This window comes from Abramis brama (genome assembly GCF_963993115.1).
Source record: "Abramis brama genome assembly, chromosome: 5".
NCBI lineage: Eukaryota > Metazoa > Chordata > Actinopteri > Cypriniformes > Leuciscidae > Abramis > Abramis brama.
The window spans coordinates 33,596,150-33,619,616 of NC_139967.1; the positions used below are offsets into that span (position 1 = coordinate 33,596,150).

General features: G+C 42.5%; 2 protein-coding genes across 2 annotated transcripts in view; both read left to right on the plus strand.

Moving 5' to 3' along the window:
• The window catches only part of LOC311083774 (neurogenic locus notch homolog protein 1-like), a gene marked incomplete at both ends in the record, with an annotated part of 64,303 nt that extends 57,497 nt beyond the window's left edge, over positions 1-6,806 (plus strand). Inside the window, one exon of the mRNA XM_084115527.1 lies at positions 6,643-6,806. Coding sequence (XP_083971653.1) covers positions 6,643-6,806 — 164 coding nt within the window. The remainder of the gene's footprint in view (positions 1-6,642) is intronic.
• Positions 6,807-7,021: 215 nt separating this feature from the next.
• LOC311083775 (uncharacterized protein) overlaps positions 7,022-23,467 on the plus strand; it is a gene marked incomplete at its 3' end in the record, with an annotated part of 65,693 nt that continues 49,247 nt past the window's right edge. Inside the window, exons 1-7 of the mRNA XM_084115528.1 lie at positions 7,022-7,162; positions 14,565-14,687; positions 14,882-15,115; positions 18,974-19,129; positions 19,296-19,481; positions 21,993-22,115; positions 22,311-22,544. Coding sequence (XP_083971654.1) covers positions 7,090-7,162; positions 14,565-14,687; positions 14,882-15,115; positions 18,974-19,129; positions 19,296-19,481; positions 21,993-22,115; positions 22,311-22,544 — 1,129 coding nt within the window. The 5' untranslated portion in view covers positions 7,022-7,089. The remainder of the gene's footprint in view (positions 7,163-14,564; positions 14,688-14,881; positions 15,116-18,973; positions 19,130-19,295; positions 19,482-21,992; positions 22,116-22,310; positions 22,545-23,467) is intronic.

A 23,467-nucleotide genomic window follows, 5' to 3' on the forward strand; every position in this document is an offset into this window, starting at 1 on the left:
CCCGACGCCTGTTGCGTCAGTTCTTTCCAGGGCCCTCACTGAACCGTGTCCTTTTCTGTCCCTGTGTTGTGTACACACTGTACAGTGTGTGAGAAAATTGGCACATTTTCATTCTCCAGTGAAACATCAGTCTTAATAAACATCATTAACAGAGGATGGTGTCTGATTGTAGTGTTCTGCAGTAACATTTAAGGCTGTGAGTATACTGAATGTCCCCCAAACAAAGGCTGTGACAGTCAATAACTCTTTCATCTTTGTTGTAAGTTACTGGGGAGATTAAGCAATCACAGCCCAAATGGTTAACACCTCAAAAAGCTTAGCCACGAGTCCAATGACGAGGGGAGGGGTTGCTTTAAAGTAGCAAACAAATGTAGTAAGAGCTGCATAACATTGTTAACTTGTCTTAAGTTATTTTTTTGTTTTTTCTACATTCTTTTCCAAAATGTCCGTGCTTGCCACAGTAAGAACAACTGGCTTCTCTAGGACTTTTGCGTTTCTTTGGCTTCTCTGAGTTGACCTTAAAGGATGCTGCTGCAATTTTTACCCTTGCCTTGACATCAGAGTCTCTTTCCCAAGTAGCTAATTTGTCCAAGTTGTTTTGCAGGGTTCTACTGGACTATGTTAGTTCTAAGTAAGGCAATGCATTTTTATGTTCTGACAGAAGACCCTGAAACCATGCGCGAACTAGGGGACCATTATCACCTAGCACCTTTTCTGCAGTATCTGCAATTCCACTGTACACTGCAACTACCTGACAGAACCTCTCAGTATATTCACTCACAGTTTCTTCTTTCTCTTGTACACAATTGGTAATTTTCGACCAGTCCACTTTCGGTCCAACAATGTCCTTTAACACTTTCAGAACTTCCTCTCTCAATTCATCTTTACTGGCTTGTTGCAGTTCAGAATTGTTTACAGCACTTTCAAAATCATTGAATTCTGACTCAGTCAAGATCTGTGATATTAGCTGGGTGATTTCAGCTAGAGTCATATCATAGAGCCGCATCTTTTTGGACAACTCTCTCCTAAACTCAGAAAAATTTCTTTGCACTGATGGCAAACTTTCAGCAATTCTCTCTATATCTTTAGGACATAAAGCTGTTTTGACTGCTTGTGGCTGCAATATGGGGGTTGCAAATGAAACTGTATCAACACCTTTTCCCTGAGGCTTTTGTCTAGCTATGCACACTTCAACTGCATTTACATCTGCATTGACATTGTCCTCTATACTATCAAAAGACTGTAAATCAGGATAGCTTTCATCTGACTGTTGGTTTTCTGAGTCACGTTTGGTTGAGGCCTTGAGGCCCACCGTTTTCGTGAAACAGGACACTTGAGTAAGCAATTGTTTGTTCTGTTCTTTCAACTTATCTATACAACGAGCTTGTTCTTGTACAATGGATAAGCTAAATTCTCTGTGACAGAAGATAATGCCTTTGACACTGTTCTTGCGAATACTTTCTCCTAGTACCTTCTTACAATCTTCGATTGACCAAACTTTGCCTGGATTAATGCCAAATTTCTTTGTTAAATTCAATCTGACTTCCTCAGTCACGATTGAGTCCATGTGCTCTGATAACAAAGACTTGAATTCACTATCTTTCCAAAAATGTGTAATCTGTCTAGTACTTTTCCTAAACATTTTGTGAATTTTTGTTACCACAAACAAACACTAAAAAAAAACTTCTCTCTACTGTCTTGCAAACAGAGGGTACAATCTTATTAGCACATGAGGCTAAATCTAATTCTAAAGCTAATTCTCTAGCTCACAGATAGGTCTTCTCTAGCAAGAGCATACACACAATATTAACATGTAACTGTTAATCTTCCCTGTCAACAACAGAGGATCAATTTCATCTCTAAAAGAAAACTTTTTAGAGGCTTATCTTTAGTTAACCAAACTCTACAGCTGTTTGTTAACTACTTCTCTGAACGGTGCAGAGGAAAACATTTGTACTGGTCTGCATTGGTTCTTTTAATGGAGTGAAACTCACCGAGTCTTTCATTTGTAGAGAAAGATTCCGTCTGGAAAAATTCAGTCTTTGAGATCTTTTTGGAGCTTGAAGTTTTCAATCTGGATTCAGAAGATTCAGTCTGGAACTCAGTCAGCTTTGTTGAGATCTTTGAGCTTGAAGTTTCAAGATGCAGTTCTTTGAGCTTAAAATTCTTTGAGTTTCCTTCTTCTCCATCCGGGTCACAAGGCACCATCTGTTGTAAAGTTTTCTTTGATCGAAGCAGAGACCAGTGAGACAGTTGGGATCGCGTTCAACAGAAGTTGTTCTTTATTGAGAACTCCACTGTACGCGGCTGTAGAAACTTCCAACATGATCTAAAGTATATAAATTTACATGGTGTCTTATAGGCATTTTAGGAGGAGGGACTTTTGAAGGTGGAGACAAATTCAAACAAAGCATGTAAATGAGTATACAAGTTAAGGAAACCCGCCCCAGACCCGAGAGTGTTACCAGTATCAATTTAATCAGCATACCTATTCAAATGCTGATACTGGCCAGGAACTCTGGTTCCACGGGCCATCCCAGACAAAAGGTGCGTCTTGGAGCTACTGGCTAGAGCCATTAAAGACTCATTCAAAACACAATAGAGAGAACAGGACTGGCAGGAACTGTTGATACCATTATCCTAACCTAACCTTAAAATGCTAACTTCAATATACTCAACTTTTACTGTTGCAAACTAAATTAAACATTTAATAAAATATGTAATCCAACAGTATTATGCGTGTGGATTTCAGCAGTGGCGTGTAACGCAGTCACTCCTACTAGCCAATTTGGCAGGTTGAATTATATATATAATATATGCATGTTTCAGTTGAAGTCTTTTAAAAATCATCTGAAATAATAAACTTGTTATGAGGTAAGAGAAAACCCAACAGCGAACCACAGTCAATGAGTCTTTAATAATATCAAATGAGGATGCCACCAGTAACAGAAATATTCTTCCAGAAAATGTACAACAGAAACAGCCGGAATCTGGGCCAGAAAATCTCCAACAGAAAAGTTCCACTTAGGAAGAGCGTGGGCGGCTGACAGCAAGGATGAGAGGGCACGGCGGCGGCTAGCCTCTGGTCACTCGGGAAACACACAGAAGTTGGTCAGCGGGAAACTTTAGCAGTTCAGGCAGCATAGATACTGAATAGATACAGAGAGCTGATTAAGTACAAATGACACAGTACTTGCAGCTTGATGATTCCCGACAGGACAGGATAGGACAGGACAGGACAGGACAGGACAGGACAGGACAGGACAGGACAGGCTGATTGAGGTTAAACGGTGAAGCTCCTTTCATCGGGGTAAACAAACAATCTGACACAGAGACAGGGAAAGAGAGGAAAGAAGTAGCAAGCGTAATCAGAGAAAAGAGAGAACAGGTGCGGGGAATCTAGTGAAGCAGAAGGAAACAAGGAACAGCTGGAAAGGAGAGAGTGTGTGATTGAGTGTGTGCGTAAAGTGGGTGAATGAAAGTGCGTGTGTAATATCATGTGTGTCCAGGAGAGGGAGGAAAGGGAGAGGAAAAGAGACTGGATCATGACAAAACTAAGTGCAATTTAGTGTTGTCAAAAATATCGATTTTTCGATAAATATCGATACCGAAATATCTGAAACGCTTCCAATACAAATTTTCCGCAAAATTGATACATGACACCAAAATCTCATCTCTCTGACAGCGAGTTGACACACAAACCTGCCTCCCCTCTCTTACTCGTCTCATTTGCTTTGAATGAATTGCCCCGGCATAGGATTGCGCATATTTTGCATAATTTGACTCATTCCTTCAGCTTTTGTGCTCACACCCAAAGTTTGCACACATAATGCCGCCTCTCAGTACTAAATTGAGTTCTTTTTCACTGCTTATTGCACTTAAACAGTCAAAAACACACAAAATAATGTAAAAAATAAAAAATGCTGGTTTAACACAGTCAGTTATGTCAGCAGCCATATCACCCTGTAGCCCAAGACTGGTTGCCCACTGAAGCTAAGCAGGGCTGAGCCTGGTTAGTACCTGGATGGGAGACCTCCTGAGAAAACCAGGTTGCTGCTGGAAGTGTTAGTGAGGCCAGCAGGGGGTGCTCACCCTGTGGTCTGTGTGGGTCCTAACGCCCCAGTGTAGTGACAGGGACACTATACTGTCAAAAGAGCACCGTCCTTCGGATGAGACGTTAAACCGAGGTCCTGACTCTCTGTGGTCATTAAAAATCCCATGGCATTTCTCGTAAAGAGTAGGGGTGTAACCCCGGTGTCCTGGCCACATTCCACCATTGGCCCTTACCAATCATGGCCTCCTAATAATCCCCTTACATTGAATTGGCTTTATCACTCTCTCTCCTCTCTCCACCTATATCTGGTGTGTGGTGAGCGCACTGGCGCCGTTGTACTGTGGCTGCCGTCGCATCATCCAAGTGGATGCTGCACACTGGTGGTGGTTGAGGAGAGATCCCCTGATATGATTGTAAAGCGCTTTGGGTGTACAGTAGTACATATGAAAGCGCTATATAAATGCCCGATTCTATTCTATTCTATTCATGTTTTATTTATTTATTTAAAAGGGACAATGCATATTAATGAACATCTTAGCTTTTCAGCAATTTAAATATGCCAGAATTAGCCCCAAGGCTATTTTACATCTGCAGTCCCCCGTCAGGTCATCACAATATAAAGTAACAAGGCTAAACATTGAAATTAAATATGATACAACACAATATTCAACAACATATTATAAGAGATACCACAGTTTTCAGACAGGGCATCTAATACAGGGTACACATACATATACACGTATACAATAAAGTGCTATTCTATGTACTTTAAGTACATTGTAATTATGCTAAAATACTAATAAATACAGTAAAGTGCTGGATCTGGTTTGGTATACATACACTCACCTAAAGGATTATTAGGAACACCATACTAATACTGTGTTTGACCCCCTTTCGCCTTCAGAACTGCCTTAATTCTACGTGGCATTGATTCAACAAGGTGCTGAAAGCATTCTTTAGAAATGTTGGCCCATATTGATAGGATAGCATCTTGCAGTTGATGGAGATTTGTGGGATGCACATCCAGGGCACGAAGCTCCCGTTTTACCACATCCCAAAGATGCTCTATTGGGTTGAGATCTGGTGACTGTGGGGGCCATTTTAGGACAGTGAACTCATTGTCATGTTCAAGAAACCAATTTGAAATGATCCGAGCTTTGTGACATGGTGCATTATCCTGCTGGAAGTAGCCATCAGAGGATGGATACATGGTGGTCATAAAGGTGGACATGGTCAGAAACAATGCTCAGGTAGGCCGTGGCATTTAAACGATGCCCAATTGGCACTAAGGGGCCTAAAGTGTGCCAAGAAAACATCCCCCACACCATTACACCACCACCACTAGCCTGCACATTGGTAACAAGGCATGATGGATCCATGTTCTCATTCTGTTTACGCCAAATTCTGACTCTACCATCTGAATGTCTCAACAGAAATCGAGACTCATCAGACCAGGCAACATTTTTCCAGTCTTCAACTGTCCAATTTTGGTGAGCTCGTGCAAATTGTAGCCTCTTTTTCCTATTTGTAGTGGAGATGAGTGGTACCCGGTGGGGTCTTCTGCTGTTGTAGCCCATCCGCCTCAAGGTTGTGCGTGTTGTGGCTTCACAAATGCTTTGCTGCATACCTCGGTTGTAACGAGTGGTTATTTCAGTCAAAGTTGCTCTTCTATCAGCTTGAATCAGTCGGCCCATTCTCCTCTGACCTCTAACATCAACAAGCATTCTGGATGTTTTTCCCTTTTCACACCATTCTTTGTAAACCCTAGAAATAGTTGTGCGTGAAAATCCCAGTAACTGAGCAGATTGTGAAATACTCAGACCGGCCCGTCTGGCACCAACAACCATGCCACGCTCAAAATTGCTTAAATCACCTTTCTTTTCATTCCTGACATTCAGTTTGGAGTTCAGGAGATTGTCTTGACCAGGACCACACCCCTAAATGCATTGAAGCAACTGCCATGTGATTGGTTGATTAGATAATTGCATTAATGAGAAATTGAACAGGTGTTCCTAATAATCCTTTAGGTGAGTGTACATAGTACATATACTTAAACAGTACCACAGTGAACATACCCATATACCTAAATTACAATAAATACCGTTAGTGGGCACGTTTAAGTGCACGTAAACAGATGAGAAAGAAAATGCATGTGTAACAGTATAATGGATCTGTGCGTCAGGTCTTAAAGTGACAGCAGCCTAATATACCTGCTGCCAAATTATGAGATAATATAAAAAAATATCTAAATGACAGTTTTTCCCAAAATTGTGGCCAGTGAAAATGCTGCATAGCTGATAACTTTGGAAAACCACTAGCCACAGTGGCTGGTGAGCAAAAAAGTTAATATCAAGCCCCTATCCTAACCCTATAGTCAGTACATGTAGTTAAATAATTATTACTCAGTACTTAAATGTACAATTACACTGTAACACGGACACCTTAAAATAAAGTGTAACCAACATTTTTTTTTTATTTCATGAGGTCTTTAAAACCTGCCATGCTGTTTAAATAGGAGACATTCACTCATTTTTATTGTCATAAATTTCTGTACAAGCTAATTTTTATTGTGTGTATCGATGTCTTAGGTCTGCTGTGTCACCTGGATGATGCTTGCATGAGTAACCCATGTCAGAAAGGCTCAAACTGTGATACCAACCCAGTCAACGGCAAGGCCATCTGTACCTGTCCTCTGGGTTATTTTGGCCCAGCCTGTGACCAAGACGTCGACGAATGCTCACTGGGTGAGTAATGGCTTCTTTAAAAAAAAACACCTGAATAAAATGAACATTTGAACAACAGAGCAACCACACAGAACACCCTAGCAACCACTTAAAACACCCTGCCAACCTGAATGTATTAGTGATCGAATGATGGATTTCCCAAAAAAAATTGTAAAGGCGTTTTGTGTCTCTTTTTTAGGTGCAAACCCTTGTGCACATACTGAAAAGTGTATAAACACAAAAGGTTCCTTCCAGTGTAAATGTCTGCAGGGATATGTGGGTACTCAATGTGAACTGGACATAGACGAGTGCATGTCCAACCCATGCCAGAATGATGCTACCTGTTTGGATCAAATTGGAGGCTTCCATTGCATCTGTATGCCAGGTAATCCAAAATATCTGCTGCATTTGGTTTTGGACGCAGTCTATATCTAAATGCTCACTATATATTATCTCATACTGGTGATGTCATTACCTCACATGACCAACCTGTGATCCAATAAATATCTTTTTTTGGCTGTAGCTCTTATTATACTGATGCCTGTCTACATAAAGCTGATATATTGTGTTTCATATAGACAAAAGAAACAATATTAGCATAGCTAAGGCAGGCTGAATTCTCTTGCTAAATCTGGAACTAATCATGGAACTAATATGCTTCACCCAAACTGGCAAAGCAAAGGAACTAGTTCAGGTTCCTTTCTGACTAACAAAATAATAAAGAGTCCATCTTTCCATCTTTTGATGATATTCTTTTTCTCAATGTTTATGTATTTTTTCTGGAATCATTTAATGAAAGGTATAAAGTACAGTAAATCTAGTTCAAATTGAAATTCCTAAATATTATTACCCCAGTCAACAAAATCTCTACCAATTACATATAATATAGCAGTAAAATATTGTTATTGTTATAGTTATTGGCCTGATAAGAAAATTTGGTCGATATATTACAGCCGATAAATAAAGATTATTTTCTTCGGCTGAGACACTGTTCGCCATGATGGTTTTGAATGGCTTGAAAAATGATTGGAGTGCAACATGTGAAGTGCAAGTCTGTCATATTGGCTACATGAAATTATAGATATAATATATAATTTTGTGCTTAGGACATGGCTTTTAATTGTGAGACTTTTGTTTTTGTAATCAGGCAAAAATCATATAAAAATTTGGATTTAGATTTATCGGCCAATATATCGGTTATCAGCTTTCAAATATAAAGAATCGGTGCATCCCTACAAACTAAATAAATGAATCAACCGAATAGTATATCAAAACACAAAAGCATAATTTAAAAATAAATAATAAAATTAAATGGATATAAAAAATACTTTTTTTATTCCATGCATTCTTGGGTTTTGAAAAAGGAATTCATTTTATATAATGTGATCAGTTATTAAATATATCCTAACTGAACTTTTTGGAGTTAAATCGTAGGAAATTGTTGTTAGAGTCGGTTAAGTCGTTGTCGTTGTTGCCTCTAACAGAGCCCTGGTACTGCCAGCCTTCTCAGAAAAGGAAGACTGTTGACCGCAACAACAGTAACAACTGTTTCCGAATGTAATAGGGAGTTTCACAACATTTTATCCCTCTGTTTATACTGGAAAAAAAAAATTGTGTTAAAGGATCTGTGCTGTGCAATCTGATATAAATATTTTGTTTTTTGCAAGGCGACATGAATTCTGTCAGCAAACAGTTGCTCAAATATTTGTCCTTGTCTAGTATATTTGAATTTATGGGTTCCCTTTCGAGAGGTCTCTCATATTGCGTAAGGCTAGCTTACGCTATGGGAAAACTCCTTTTCTCAAGAATATCGAAGCCAATTTTTTAAAACGCAGTGCAGCTGCACAGCATACACAGATGAACCACTAGCGCGGTCATTGGCTGTGCTGCGGCAACTGCACGAACCAATGGCGAGGCGGCTCAGACTTGCAAACCAATCAGGCCGCTTCGCACCCTAGCATGTCAGAGCCCGTCAGAATGGGCTTGGCTTATGGCTATATAAGCACCCATTCTTTGCCAAGGAACTCAGATTTGATCTCCTTCAGTGAACACTCCACTTTGCTGATCTCTGGATAGAAGCCTTCGCCGCCGTCGACAAGCTTTCAGCGGGACAAGCTTTCAGCAGAGAACAAGCCTTCTGCTATTCAGCCCTGAGAACGCCGGCTTCCTGGGTTCAGTAGATGCCGCCTTCAGCCCGTTGTTCTGCTGTGCCATCCGGCGCGCCATATTCTTTAATGCTAGTGTGCTCGCCGTCGTGTCACACTTTCTACGAGAGCTAAATTTCCGAGGCGTTGCTTCAAATGCCTCACACCACCTGTGCCTCATGCTGAGGCCCTCTCTTCGGCGGGGACCATCACATTCTCTGCGCTTCCTGTCTGGGCCGCAAGCATGCAGAAACTGCACTCGCCAAGGGCGGCTGCCCTGAGTGCGACTTGATGGATCTCCCCACTCTGCAGGCTCGACTGGCTGTTTTCTCTCTCCCTTTGCTCGAGCGGCGCAAAAAGAAGCGCCATTCTCAAAGGATGCCAGAGCGGATGGATGTGAGCGAACACATGCCGACCCAGTCCCGCGTGCCTCGCTCTCTCCCAGAGAAATTCCCTCACCGGTCCTGTTTACACAGGCGGACCAGCGCCCCTTTCTGCGAGTGGCAGGTCTCGTCTCTTTCAGGGCATCGGACAAGGAGGAGGAAAAGGATGACAGCCTTTCCATCGCTGCATCCGAATGCGACGAGTCGACGGGCTCCGTTTCAGGCCCTGCTCCGTCAACACAAGCCAGCACGAGAACGAGCATCGATGCAGAGCTTGTTCCGCATGCTCACCAAGGCCGTTGAAAACCTTGTGCTCGAGTGGTCTTCGCCCGATGAGCCCACGCGTAGCAGGCTTGATGAGTGGTTCCTGCAGGGGTGCCGGCAGGCCCCTCAGCAGAGACCCGCCCCCTTCTTCCCAGAAGTGCACGACGAGCTGACGAAAGTGAGGAAGGCGCTACACTCAGCTCGCTTAAAGCCTTCCTTCTCCTCGACACTCTCTACCGTAGACGGCGCTCTGGAGAAAGGCTATGAGGCGATTCCTCCCCTCGAGGAAGCGGTGGCCGCACACCTTTGCCCGCCCACCGCTTCTGGATGGAAAGCAAAAGCATCACATCCATCCAAGCCTTGACGCGCTACTTCAGCTCTCGCTGGCTGTGCATACGCCGCCGCTGGCCAAGCTGCTTCGGAGCTTCACACCATTGCTGTCCTCCAAGCTTTTCAGGCCAAACTTCTACGCTCTTTGGACGAGGCTGGACCTGAACTGGAAGCTTTCAGGGATCTGCGCAGCGCCACAGACCTGGCCTGCGAGCCACAAAGTCGACAGCCCAGGCAATTGGATGAAGCATGGCCAGCTTGACGGTGCTTTAGCAGCACCTATGGCTTAATTTGACTGATATGAAGGACGCAGATAGGGCAGCTTTTCTGGACTCCCCTATCTCCATCTCCGGTCTGTTCGGCCCAGCAGTTAAAGGGTTCGCTGAGCGCTACACTGAGGCTCAGAAAGCGTCACAAGCTATGCGTCACTTTCTCCCAAAACGCTCCAGTTCTGCTTCGAGCCGCCAGAAGAAGGTGCCACCTCCTCAGCAGGTAAAATCAGTGCCTCCAGTCTCCCAGCCCCGCCCAGCGGCTGAAGTCCGTCACCGCTCTCGCTCTGCAAAGAGCCAGCAGTTCCCTGAGGCGGGGACCCCGACCCAAGATTTTGTTGGACCCCGAGCCTTGTAAGCCTTCTTAGCCTTAGGAAGAAAGAGAGAGAGTTTGAGTCCCACCGAGGCCGGATCACTCTCCAAAAAGTGTCTCACACATTTCCCAGTCCCCTTTTTTCAGGCGGCTGGAAATACCGATGTTGCAGTAAATGGGTCTGTTATAAAACACGCACACCTGCAAACAAACGGCATTTTACGGCGACACAAAAAAGCACGAAAAGAGCTCTTTTCTGTCTGTGTCATATGTAGGTCACGTGCCGACGATAAAGTACGCACCCCTACATACAAGCACTGTTCCCACAGTATTAATCTCTCCTCCAGCTCACGCTGGGGATGCAATAAATGCAGGTCATGCGTCCACTATACAGTACACACCCCTGCACACAAGCACTGTTCCCACAGTATCAAACTCTCCTCCAGCTCACGCTGGAAGGGTAATGAATGTAGTGCGTGTGCCCACTATGAAGTATGCACCCCTACACATAAGCACTGCCACCACAGTACCAATTCTCCCCCCAGCTTGTGTGGGAGATGTAATAAATGTAGGTTGTGTGCCCACTATGAAGTATGCACCCCTACACATGAAAACTGTTCCCACAGTTTCAGTTCTCCCTCCAGCTCGCGCTGGAGATGTGATGAAAGGTGTGCCCGCTGTAATGCATGCGCCCCTGCACATAAGCGCTGTTCACACAGCATTACAAGACGGCTGGGCGGCCAGGTCCCTGTCACAGAGCGGCCCGTCCCCAGTTTTCATTCAACCCCTAGCTATTAGGGCCAAGGCCTGGGAGGCCATCCCCGGTGTATCAGTATGGGTGTTGAACATGATAAAACGAGGCTACTCGCTAGAGTTTGCTCGCAGACCTCGCGCTTTCGAGCCATGTTCGAAGCGACAGTGAGAAGAGATGTGGCGCACATCCTTCGCACCGAAGTGTCGAAACTGTTAGAAAAGGGAGCTGTCGAACCAGTCCCTCTTTCACAAAGCGAGTCGGGCTTTTACAGTCGCTACTTCCTCGTTCTGAAAAAGGATGGCGGCCTCAGGCCCATCCTAGACCTCAGACACCTGAACAAAGTGCTAATGATACGCCTGTTCAGGATGCTGACAACCAGACAAATCCTTGCGCAAATTCGCCCAGGGGATTGTTTTTTCTCAGTGGATCTGAAAGATGCTTATTTTCACATCCAAATATCGCCCCATCACAGGCCATTCCTGAGATTTGCCTTCGAGGGGCAGGCTTACCAGTACACAGTACTACCGTTCGGCCTATCACTGGCACCTCGTACATTTACGAAGTGCATGGACGCAGCACTCTCCCCCCTGAGACAGCTGGGAGTGCGAGTGTTAAACTACCTCGACGATTGGCTGATTATAGCCCAATCAGAGGAACAGTTGATAACTCACAGATCCTGGCTCCTCAGCCATTTACAATGCCTGGGTCTAAGGATCAATGCTTCCAAGAGCACACTGTCTCCCAGCCAGGGTATTTCTTTCTTGGGTACAGTGATAGACTCTATACAAATGAAAACGCGCCTTACGTCAGAGCGCGCGCTCACCATTCAACGCCTAGCGGCATCCCTCAGAGCAGGCGCTTGCGCTCCTCTCAAGAGATTTCAGAGGATGTTGGGTCTCATGGCCTCAGCATCATCAGTACTCCAGCTTGGACTACTGCACATGCGTCCTCTCCAGCGCTTAGGGTGCTAAAAAACATCACTGAAGCAAGAGCGCCTTCGACTAGGCGCCTCTACGCTCAGAAATGGGTGGTGTTCTCTGGCTGGTGCGCAGCACGGAGCCTGGACCCCTACTCGTGCAAAGTACTAAGTGTACTCGCCTTTTTGCAAGAGCTCTTGGACGCGGGTCACATCCCCTCCATGCTCAAAGTATATGTGGCGGGCATAACAGCATCTCACGCTCCTGTAGCCGGACAATCACTATGAAGAAACAACATCATCGTGCGCTTCCGTAAAGGGGCAAGGAGGCTAAACCCTCCACGACCCCCCTCTGTGCCTATCTGGGACCTCTCCACGGTCCTGGAAGCAATGAAGGGGCCCCCATTTGAGCCGCTTCGGTCTGCGGACCTGAAGCATCTCTCGCTCAAAACCACTCTCGATTTACATGCGCTATTAGTAAGCGCACCCTGCCTTGAGTTTGGGCCTAATGACTGCAGAGTCGTCCTTAAGCCAAGGCATGGTTATGTTCCTAAAGTGCTCTCGACTCCGTTCAGAGCACAAGTTATTTCACTAGCAGCTCTTCCCTCACCAGAGGTTGAAAGAGACGCGAATTTACTTTGTCCCATCAGGGCTCTCAGAGTTTATCTGGAGCATTCTGCCTCATTCAGACAGTCGGAACAGCTTTATGTATGCTTTGGCGGCCGCACCAAGGGGCTCGCCGTTTCATAGCAAAGATTATCACGCTGGATAGTTGATGCTATCGCACTGGCTTATGAGTCTTAGGGCCTTCATTGCCCCTTAGGCGTCAGATCTCATTCCACGAGAGGTATGGCCTCGTCTTGGGCTTAGTCAAGTGTAATACCTTTTGAAGATATCTGTGCGGCGGCCGGCTGGGCCTTGCCGTCCACATTTATGAGGTATTATAACCTGGAAGTTCTTGCTTTGCAAGTGAGGGTTCTTTCAATACAAGATGTGTAAGCACAAACCCCCTGAGCCTTAGGGCCCGATACATATACGGTCCTGGCTAAATTCGAACTACGGTTCTTATATACATTATAAAGGGTTTGGTCCTCATTAGGCCCATTCCTTGTTTTTTCCTATACGAAGCCCGTCACGGACTGGCTTTTATTGGGTTCATACTTTACTCTTCTATAAGCCTCAGACATCTTGCCTTAGTCTACTGAACGGAGCGAAGTTAAGCACGCACAGCGTTTTGAAGGGGGTTCCCATAGCGTAAGCTAGCCTTACGCAATACGAGAGACCTCTCAAAAGGGAAGGTCTCGGTTACTAATGTAACCTCGGTTCCCTGAGATGAGGGAACGAGTATTGCGTAACCCGCCGCGCTACTGTGCTTTGATCAGGGGATCGCTTCAGTCGATTAAACCTGAGTTCCTTGGCAAAGAATGGGTGCTTATATAGCCATAAGCCACACCCCTTCTGGTCAACCATTCTGATTGGTTCGCACGGCTGAGCCGCCTCGCCATAGGTTCGTGCAGTTGCCACAGCAAAGCCAATGACCGCGCTAGTTGCTCATCTGTGTATGCTGTAAAGCTGCACTGCGTTTTAAAAAATTGTCTTCAATATTCTCAAGAAAAGGAGTTTTCCCATAGCGTAAGCTAGCCTTATATAATACTCGTTCCCTCATCTCAGGGAACAGAGGTTACGTTAGTAACCGAGATGTTATGTTTTAGTGCTGATTTTTTAATTCACCCTGCTCGAAAGTTACAGGCTATGTTCACGTGTTTTGGATGTGAACAGCAAAAATCTGAATTTAAAAATATTCAGATCTGGACTCACTTTCATATGTGGAATAAAATTGAATAGGTACTCTATCGTTCAAAACTTTGTGTTTGGTAAGATTTTGTTTTTGAAAGAAGTCTATTATGCTCAACAAGGCTGAATTTAATTGATCAAAAAACAGTAATATTGTAAAAACAATAATATTGTAAAATATTATTGCTGTTTTGGTTACACTTTATTTTAAGGTGTACTTATTACGATGTAATTGTTCATTTAGGTATTGAGTAATATTATTAACATGTACTTACTATAGAGTTAGGATTAGGGTTTTGTTTAGGGTTAGTTGAATGTAATTATTCATAATTTACAGTTATTACTATAAGTATATGTAACAAGGACACTGCAAAATAAAGTGTTACCACTGTTTTCTATTACGATGCATTTTAAAAATGTAATTCATTCCTGTGATGCGAAGCTGAATTTTCAGCATCATTACTCCAGTCACATGATCCTTCTGAAATCATTCTAAAATGCTGACTTGCTGCTCAAAAAATATGGGCAGTGCCTGATATGGGCATGTAAACAATCTTGTTTTGGCTTTTGAAACTAGATTTTTAACAACATTTTTGATGAAATTGCTTCTTTCTTTCCAGGCTTTAGTGGTCAGAACTGCGAGGAGAACATTGATGACTGTCCAGACCATCGCTGCCTTAACGGAGGGACCTGTGTGGATGGAGTGAACACCTACGATTGCCAATGCAAGCCAGAGTGGACAGGTACCAAATGCCTACTCAAACCCTACACTTCATTTAGAGCTAGACACAAAGACATTTTTTGAATCAGTAAGGCTAACAAGGTTTCATTGGGTAAAATCTCTTTTTTTTATTGGCATTGTATCTGTTTAGAAATGTACATGCTGTATTTTGCAGTGAAATTAACAACTATAAATATTTATATATTAATTCCTCAGGTCAGTTCTGTACCGAAGACTTCAATGAGTGCAATTTGATGCCCAATTCCTGCCAGAACGGTGGTACATGCTTGAACACGCAGGGTGGATACAACTGTGTGTGTGTGAACGGCTGGACAGGGGCTGACTGCAGCAAGAACACTGACGACTGCGCAGATGCTGTCTGCTTCGCAGGAGCCACATGTCATGATCGGGTGGCCTCCTTCTTCTGTGAATGTCCTCACGGGCGCACAGGTGTGCATAGTTTTTTCACATGCAACTGAATCTTGGTTTGAGGCACTCATTTCTTTTATTGGAGCATTAGCTTTATGAGAGCTTTGAGCAAAACCACTGAAGATAATTTAAAGACCCTATTTTTAGTTTAATGGACCACTTATTTTACTTATTTTTTATTGAAAAAGAAATTAAGATGGGACATATCAATTTGCTTTTTTAATCTGCTAAAATGAATTTAGTCTGTATTGTATGTACACTTGCACATAGATGATGTAAAGCTAATAGCCATGGATTAAGTGTCATGACATTATGTGTAACACTTTATTTTACAGTGTTCTTGTTACACATCTTACATGTAGTTGCTATAGTAATTACTATAAATTGTGCATAATTGCATGCAACTAACCTAAACCACACCTTAATCCTAATCAGGGTTTGGTATTATGCGTGTGGATTTCAGCAGTGGCGTGTAACGCAGTCACTCCTACTAGCCAATTTGGCAGGTTGAATTATATATACACTGCTCAAAAAAATTAAAGGAACACTTTGAAAACACATCAGATCTCAATGGGTAAAAATATCATGCTGGATATCTATACTAATATGGACTGGGTATTGTGTTATGAACGAAAGGATGCCACATCGTTTGATGGAAATGAAAATAATCAACTTACAGAGGATTGAATTCAAAGAATTGTCCCAGAACACAATGTCCTAGAGGTGTTCTGTTGGATGTAGGTCAGGTGAGCGTGGTGGCCCTTCAATGGTATCATTCCTTCATCCTCCAGGAACTGCCTGCATGCTCTCGCCACATGAGGCCGGCCATTGTTGTGCACCAGGAGGAACCCAGGACCCACTGCACCAGCATAGGGTCTGACAATGGATCCAAGGATTTCATCCCAATACCTAATGGCAGTCAGGGTGCCATTGTCTAGCCTGCAGAGGTCTGTGCGTCCCTCCATGGATATGCCTCCCCAGACCCTCACTGACCCACCACCAAACCGGTCATGCTGAACGATGTTACAGGCAGCATAACATTCTCCACGGCTTCTCCAGACCCTTTCCTGTCTGTCACGTGCTCAGGGTGAACCTGCTCTCATTTGTGAAAACCACAGGGCACCAGTGGCGGACCTGCCAATTCTGGTGTTCAATGGGAAATGCCAATCGAGCTCCCTGGTGCTGGGCAGTGAGCACAGGGCCCACTAGAAGACGTCGGGCCCTCAGGCCACCCTCATGAAGTCTGTTTCTGATTGTTTGTCAGAGACATTCACACCAGTGGCCTGCTGGAGGTCATTTTGTAGGGTTCTGGCAGTGCTCATCATGTTCCTCCTCGCACAAAGGAGCAGATACCGGTCCTGCTGATGGGTTAAGGATCTTCTACGGCCCTGTCCAGCTCTCCTAGAGTAGCTGTCTGTCTTCCTGGAATCTCCTCCATGCTCTTGAGACTGTGCTGGGAGACACAGCAAACCTTCTGGCAATGGCACGTATTGATGAGCCATCCTGAAGGAGCTGGACTGCCTGCGCAACCTCTGTAGGGTCCAGGTATCGCCTCATGCTACCAGTAGTGACACTGACCCTAGCCAAATGCAAAACTGGTGAAAAACAGTCTGAAAAGATGAGTAGGGAAAAAATGTCAGTGGCCTCCACCTGTAAAACCATTCCTGTTTTGGGGGTTGTCTCACTGTTGCCCATCTAGTGCACCTGCTGTTACTTTCATTAACACTAAAGCAGCTGAAACTGATTACCAACCCCCTCTGTTACTTAACTGACCAGATCAATATCCCAGGAGTTTAACTGACTTGATGCTATTCTCTGATTAAAAAGTGTTCCCTTTATTTTTTTGAGCAGTGTATAATATATGCATGTTTCAATTGTAGTCTTTTAAAAATCATCTGAAATAATAAACTTGTTATGAGGTAAGAGAAAACCCAACAGCAAACCACAGTCAATGAGTCTTTAATAATATCAAATGAGGATGCCACCAGTAACAGAAATATTCTTGCAGAAAATGTACAACAGAAACAGCCGGAATCTGGGCCAGAAAATCTCCAACAGAAAAGTTCCACTTAGGAAGAGCGTGGGCGGCTGACAGCAAGGATGAGAGGGCACGGCGGCGGCTAGCCTCTGGTCACTCGGGAAACACACGGAGGTTGGTCAGCGGGAAACTGTAGCAGTTCAGGCAGCATAGATACTGAATAGATACAGAGAGCTGATTAAGTACAAATGACACAGTACTTGCAGCTTGATGATTCCCGACAGGACAGGACAGGACAGGACAGGACAGGACAGGCTGATTGAGGTTAAACGGTGAAGCTCCTTTCATCGGGGTAAACAAACAATCTGACACAGAGACAGGGAAAGAGAGGAAAGAAGTAGCAAGCGTAATCAGAGAAAAGAGAGAACAGGTGCGGGGAATCTAGTGAAGCAGAAGGAAACAAGGAACAGCTGGAAAGGAGAGAGTGTGTGATTGAGTGTGTGCGTAAAGTGGGTGAATGAAAGTGCGTGTGTAATATCATGTGTGTCCAGGAGAGGGAGGAAAGGGAGAGGAAAAGAGACTGGATCATGACAAAACTAAGTGCAATTTAGTGTTGTCAAAAATATAGATTTTTCGATAAATATCGATACCGAAATATCTGAAACGCTTCCAATACAAATTTTCCGCAAAATTGATACATGACACCAAAATCTCATCTCTCTGACAGCGAGTTGACACACAAACCTGCCTCCCCTCTCTCACTCGTCTCATTTGCTTCGAATGAATTGCCCCGGCATAGGATTGCGCATATTTTGCATAATTTTACTCATTCCTTCAGCTTTTGTGCTCACACCCAAAGTTTGCACACATAATGCCGCCTCTCAGTACTAAATTGAGTTCTTTTTCACTGCTTATTGCACTTAAACAGTCAAAAACACACAAAATAATGTTACAAATTTTTTTTTTGCTGGTTTAACACAGTCAGTTATGTTTTATTTATTTATTTAAAAGGGACAATGCATATTAATGAACATCTTAGCTTTTCAGCAATTTAAATATGCCAGAATTAGCCCCAAGGCTATTTTACATCTGCAGTCCCCCGTCAGGTCATCACAATATAAAGTAACAAGGCTAAACATTGAAATTAAATATGATACAACACAATTTAAAAGACGCCACAATATTCAACAACATATTATAAGAGATACCACAGTTTTCAGACAGGGCATCTATTACAGGGTACACATACATATACACGTATACAATAAAGTGCTATTCTATGTACTTTAAGTACATTGTAATTATGCTAAAATACTAATAAATACAGTAAAGTGCTGGATCTGGTTTGGTATACATACATATACTTAAACAGTACCACAGTGAACATACCCATATACCTAAATTACAATAAATACCGTTAGTGGGCACGTTTAAGTGCACGTAAACAGATGAGAAAGAAAATGCATGTGTAACAGTATAGTGGATCTGTGCGTCAGGTCTTAAAGTGACAGCAGCCTAATATACCTGCTGCCAAATTATAAGATAATATAAAAAAATATCTAAATGACAGTTTTTCCCAAAATTGTGGCCAGTGAAAATGCTGCATAGCTGATAACTTTGGAAAACCACTAGCCACTGTGGCTGGTGAGCAAAAAAGTTAATATCAAGCCCCTATCCTAACCCTATAGTCAGTACATGTAGTTAAATAATTATTACTCAGTACTTAAATGTACAATTACACTGTAACACGGACACCTTAAAATAAAGTGTAACCAACATTTTTTTTGATTTCATGAGGTCTTTAAAACCTGCCATGCTGTTTAAATAGGAGACATTCACTCATTTTTATTGTCATAAATTTCTGTACAAGCTAATTTTTATTGTGTGTATCGATGTCTTAGGTCTGCTGTGTCACCTGGATGATGCTTGCATGAGTAACCCATGTCAGAAAGGCTCAAACTGTGATACCAACCCAGTCAACGGCAAGGCCATCTGTACCTGTCCTCTGGGTTATTTTGGCCCAGTCTGTGACCAAGACGTCGACGAATGCTCACTGGGTGAGTAATGGCTTCTTTAAAAAAAAAAACACCTGAATAAAATGAACATTTGAACAACAGAGCAACCACACAGAACACCCTAGCAACCACTTAAAACACCCTGCCAACCTGAATGTATTAGTGATCCAAAAAAAAATTGTAAAGGCGTTTTGTGTCTCTTTTTTAGGTGCAAACCCTTGTGCACATACTGGAAAGTGTATAAACACAAAAGGTTCCTTCCAGTGTAAATGTCTGCAGGGATATGTGGGTACTCAATGTGAACTGGACATAGACGAGTGCATGTCCAACCCATGCCAGAATGATGCTACCTGTTTGGATCAAATTGGAGGCTTCCATTGCATCTGTATGCCAGGTAATCCAAAATATCTGCTGCATTTGGTTTTGGACGCAGTCTATATCTAAATGCTCACTATATATTACCTCATACTGGTGATGTCATTACCTCACATGACCAACCTGTGATCCAATAAATATCTTTTTTTGGCTGTAGCTCTAATTATACTGATGCCTGTCTACATAAAGCTGATATATTGTGTTTCATATAGACAAAAGAAACAATATTAGCATAGCTAAGGCAGGCTGAATTCTCTTGCTAAATCTGGAACTAATCATGGAACTAATATGCTTCACCCAAACTGGCAAAGCAAAGGAACTAGTTCAGGTTTCTGACTAACAAAATAATAAAGAGTCCATCTTTCCATCTTTTGATGATATTCTTTTTCTCAATGTTTATGTATTTTTTCTGGAATCATTTAATGAAAGGTATAAAGTACAGTAAATCTAGTTCAAATTGAAATTCCTAAATATTATTACCCCAATCAACAAAATCTCTACCAATTACATATAATATAGCAGTAAAATATTGTTATAGATATTGGCCTGATAAGAAAATTTGGTCGATATATTACAGCCGATAAATAAAGATTATTTTCTTCGGCTGAGACACTGTTTGAATGGCTTGAAAAATGATTGGAGTGCAACATGTGAAGCGCAAGTCTGTCATATTAGCTACATGAAATTATAGATATAATATATAATTTTGTGTTTAGGACATGGCTTTTAATTGTGAGACTTTTGTTTTTGTAATCAGGCAAAAATGATATTGAAGATATCTGTGCGGTGGCCGGCTGGGCCTCGCCGTCCACATTTATGAGGTATTATAACCTGGAAGTTCCTGCTTTGCAAGCGAGGGTTCTTTCAATACAAGATGTTTAAGCACAAACCCCCTGAGACTTAGGGCCCGATACATATCCGGTCCTGGCTAAATTCGAACTACGGTTCTCATATATATACATTGTAAAGGGTTTGGCCCTCATTAGGCCCATTCCTTGTTTTTCCCTATACAAAGCCTGTCACGGACTGGCTTTTATTGGGTTCATACTTTACTCTTCTATAAGCCTCAGACATCTTGCCTTGGGTTACTGAACGGAGCGAAGTTAAGCACGCACGGCCTTTGAAGGGGGTTCCCATAGCGTAAGCTAGCCTTACGCAATACGAGAGACCTCTCGAAAGGGAACGTCTCGGTTACTAACGTAACCTTGGTTCCCTGAGATGAGGGAACGAGTATTGCATAACCCGCCGTGCTACTGTGCTTTGATCAGGGGATCGCTTCAACCTGAGTTCCTTGGCAAAGAATGGGTGCTTATATAGCCATAAGCCATGCCCATTTTGGCGGGCTCTGACGCGCTAGGTTGTGAAGCGGCCTGATTGGTTCGCACGTCTGAGCCACCTCGCCATAGGTTCTTGCAGTTGCCGCAGCACAGCCAGTGACCGCGCTAGTTGCTCATCTGTGTATGCTGTGCAGCTGCACTGCGTTTTAAAAAATTGGCTTCAATATTCTCGAGAAAAGGAGTTTTCCCATAGCTTAAGCTAGCCTTACACCAGGGTTCACCAGTCTCGGTCCTGGAGGGCTGCTGTCCCTGCAGAGTTTAGCTCCAACCAGCTCCAACACACCTGTTTGAAAGTTTCTAGTATGCCTAGTGAGACCTTGATTAGCTGGTTCAGGTGTGTTTAATTGGGGTTGGAGCTAAACTCTGCAGGACAGCGGCCCTCCAGGACCGAGATTGGTGAACCCTGCCTTACACAATACTCCTTCCCTCATCTGAGGGAACCGAGGTTACGTTAGTAACCGAGACGTTATGTGTTTAATGCTGATTTTTTAATTCACCTTGCTCAAAAGTTACAGGCTATGTTCACGTGTTTTGGATGATACTGTGAACAGCAAAAATCTCTGACATTTAAAAAAATTCAGATCTGGATCTTTCATATGTGAAATAAAATTGTATAGGTACTCTATCGTTCAAAACTTTTTATTTGGTAAGATTTTATTTTATGTTTTTGAAAGAAGTCTCTTATGCTCAGCAAGGATGAAATTTATTTGATCAAAAAACAGTAATATTGTAAAAACAATAATATTGTAAAATATTATTGCTGTTTTGGTTACACCTTATTTTAAGGTGTACTTATTACAATGTAATTGTTCATTTATGTATTGAGTAATATTATTAACATGTACTTACTATAGAGTTAGGATTAGGGTTTTGTTTAGGGTTAGTTGAATGTAATTATTCATAATTTACAGTTATTACTATAAGTATATGTAACATGGACACTGCAAAATAAAGTGTTACCACTGTTTTCTATTACGATGTATTTTAAAAATGTAATTCATTCCTGTGATGCGAAGCTGAATTTTCAGCATCATTACTCCAGTCACATGATCCTTCTGAAATCATTCTAAAATGCTGATTTGCTGCTCAAAAATATGGGCAGTGCCTGATATGGGCATGTAAACAATCTTGTTTTGGCTTTTGAAACTAGATTTTTAACAACATTTTTGATGAAATTGCTTCTTTCTTTCCAGGCTTTAGTGGTCAGAACTGCGAGGAGAACATTGATGACTGTCCAGACCATCGCTGCCTTAACGGAGGGACCTGTGTGGATGGAGTGAACACCTACGATTGCCAATGCAAGCCAGAGTGGACAGGTACCAACTGCCTACTCAAACCCTACACTTCAATTACAGCTAGACACAAAGACATTTTTGAATCAGTAAGGCTAACAAGGTTTCATTGGGTAAAATCTCTTTTTTTTATTGGCATTGTATCTGTGTTTAGAAATGTACATGCTGTATTTTGCAGTGAAATTAACAGCTATAAATATTTATATATTAATTCCTCAGGTCAGTTCTGTACCGAAGACTTCAATGAGTGCAATTTGATGCCCAATTCCTGCCAGAACGGTGGTACATGCTTGAACACGCAGGGTGGATACAACTGTGTGTGTGTGAACGGCTGGACAGGGGATGACTGCAGCAAGAACACTGACGACTGCACAGATGCTGTCTGCTTCGCAGGAGCCACATGCCATGATCGGGTGGCCTCCTTCTTCTGTGAATGTCCTCACGGGCGCACAGGTGTGCATAGTTTTTCACATGCAACTGAATCTTGGTTTGAGGCACTCATTTCTTTTATTGGAGCATTAGCTTTATGAGAGCTTTGAGCAAAACCACTGAAGATAATTTATAGACCCTATTTTTAGTTTAATGGACCACTTATTTTACTTATTTTCTATTGAAAAAGAAGTTAAGATGGGACATATCAATTTGCTTTTTTAATCTGCTAAAATGAATTTAGTCTGTATTGTATGTACACTTGCACATAGATGATGTAAAGCTAATAGCCATGGATTAAGTGTCATGACATTGTGTGTAACACTTTATTTTACAGTGTTCTTGTTACACATCTTACATGTAGTTGCTATAGTAATTACTATAAAGTGTGCATAATTGCATGCAACTAACCTAAACCACACCTTAATCCTAATCAGGGTTTGGTATTATGCGTGTGGATTTCAGCAGTGGCGTGTAACGCAGTCACTCCTACTAGCCAATTTGGCAGGTTGAATTATATATATAATATATGCATGTTTCAGTTGTAGTCTTTAAAAAATCATCAGAAATAATAAACTAAGTGCAATTTAGTGTTGTCAAAAATATCGATTTTTCGATAAATATTGATACCGAAATATCTGAAACGCTTCCAATACAAATTTTCCGCAAAATTGATGCATGACACCAAAATCTCATCTCTCTGACAGCGAGTTGACACACAAACCTGCCTCCCCTCTCTCACTCATCTCATTTGCTTTGAATGAATTGCCCCGGCATAGGATTGCGCACATTTTGCATAATTTTACTCATTCCTTCAGCTTTTGTGCTCACACCCAAAGTTTGCACACATAATGCCGCCTCTCAGTACTAAATTGAGTTCTTTTTCACTGCTTATTGCACTTAAACAGTCAAAAACACACAAAATAATGTTACATTTTTTTTTTTTG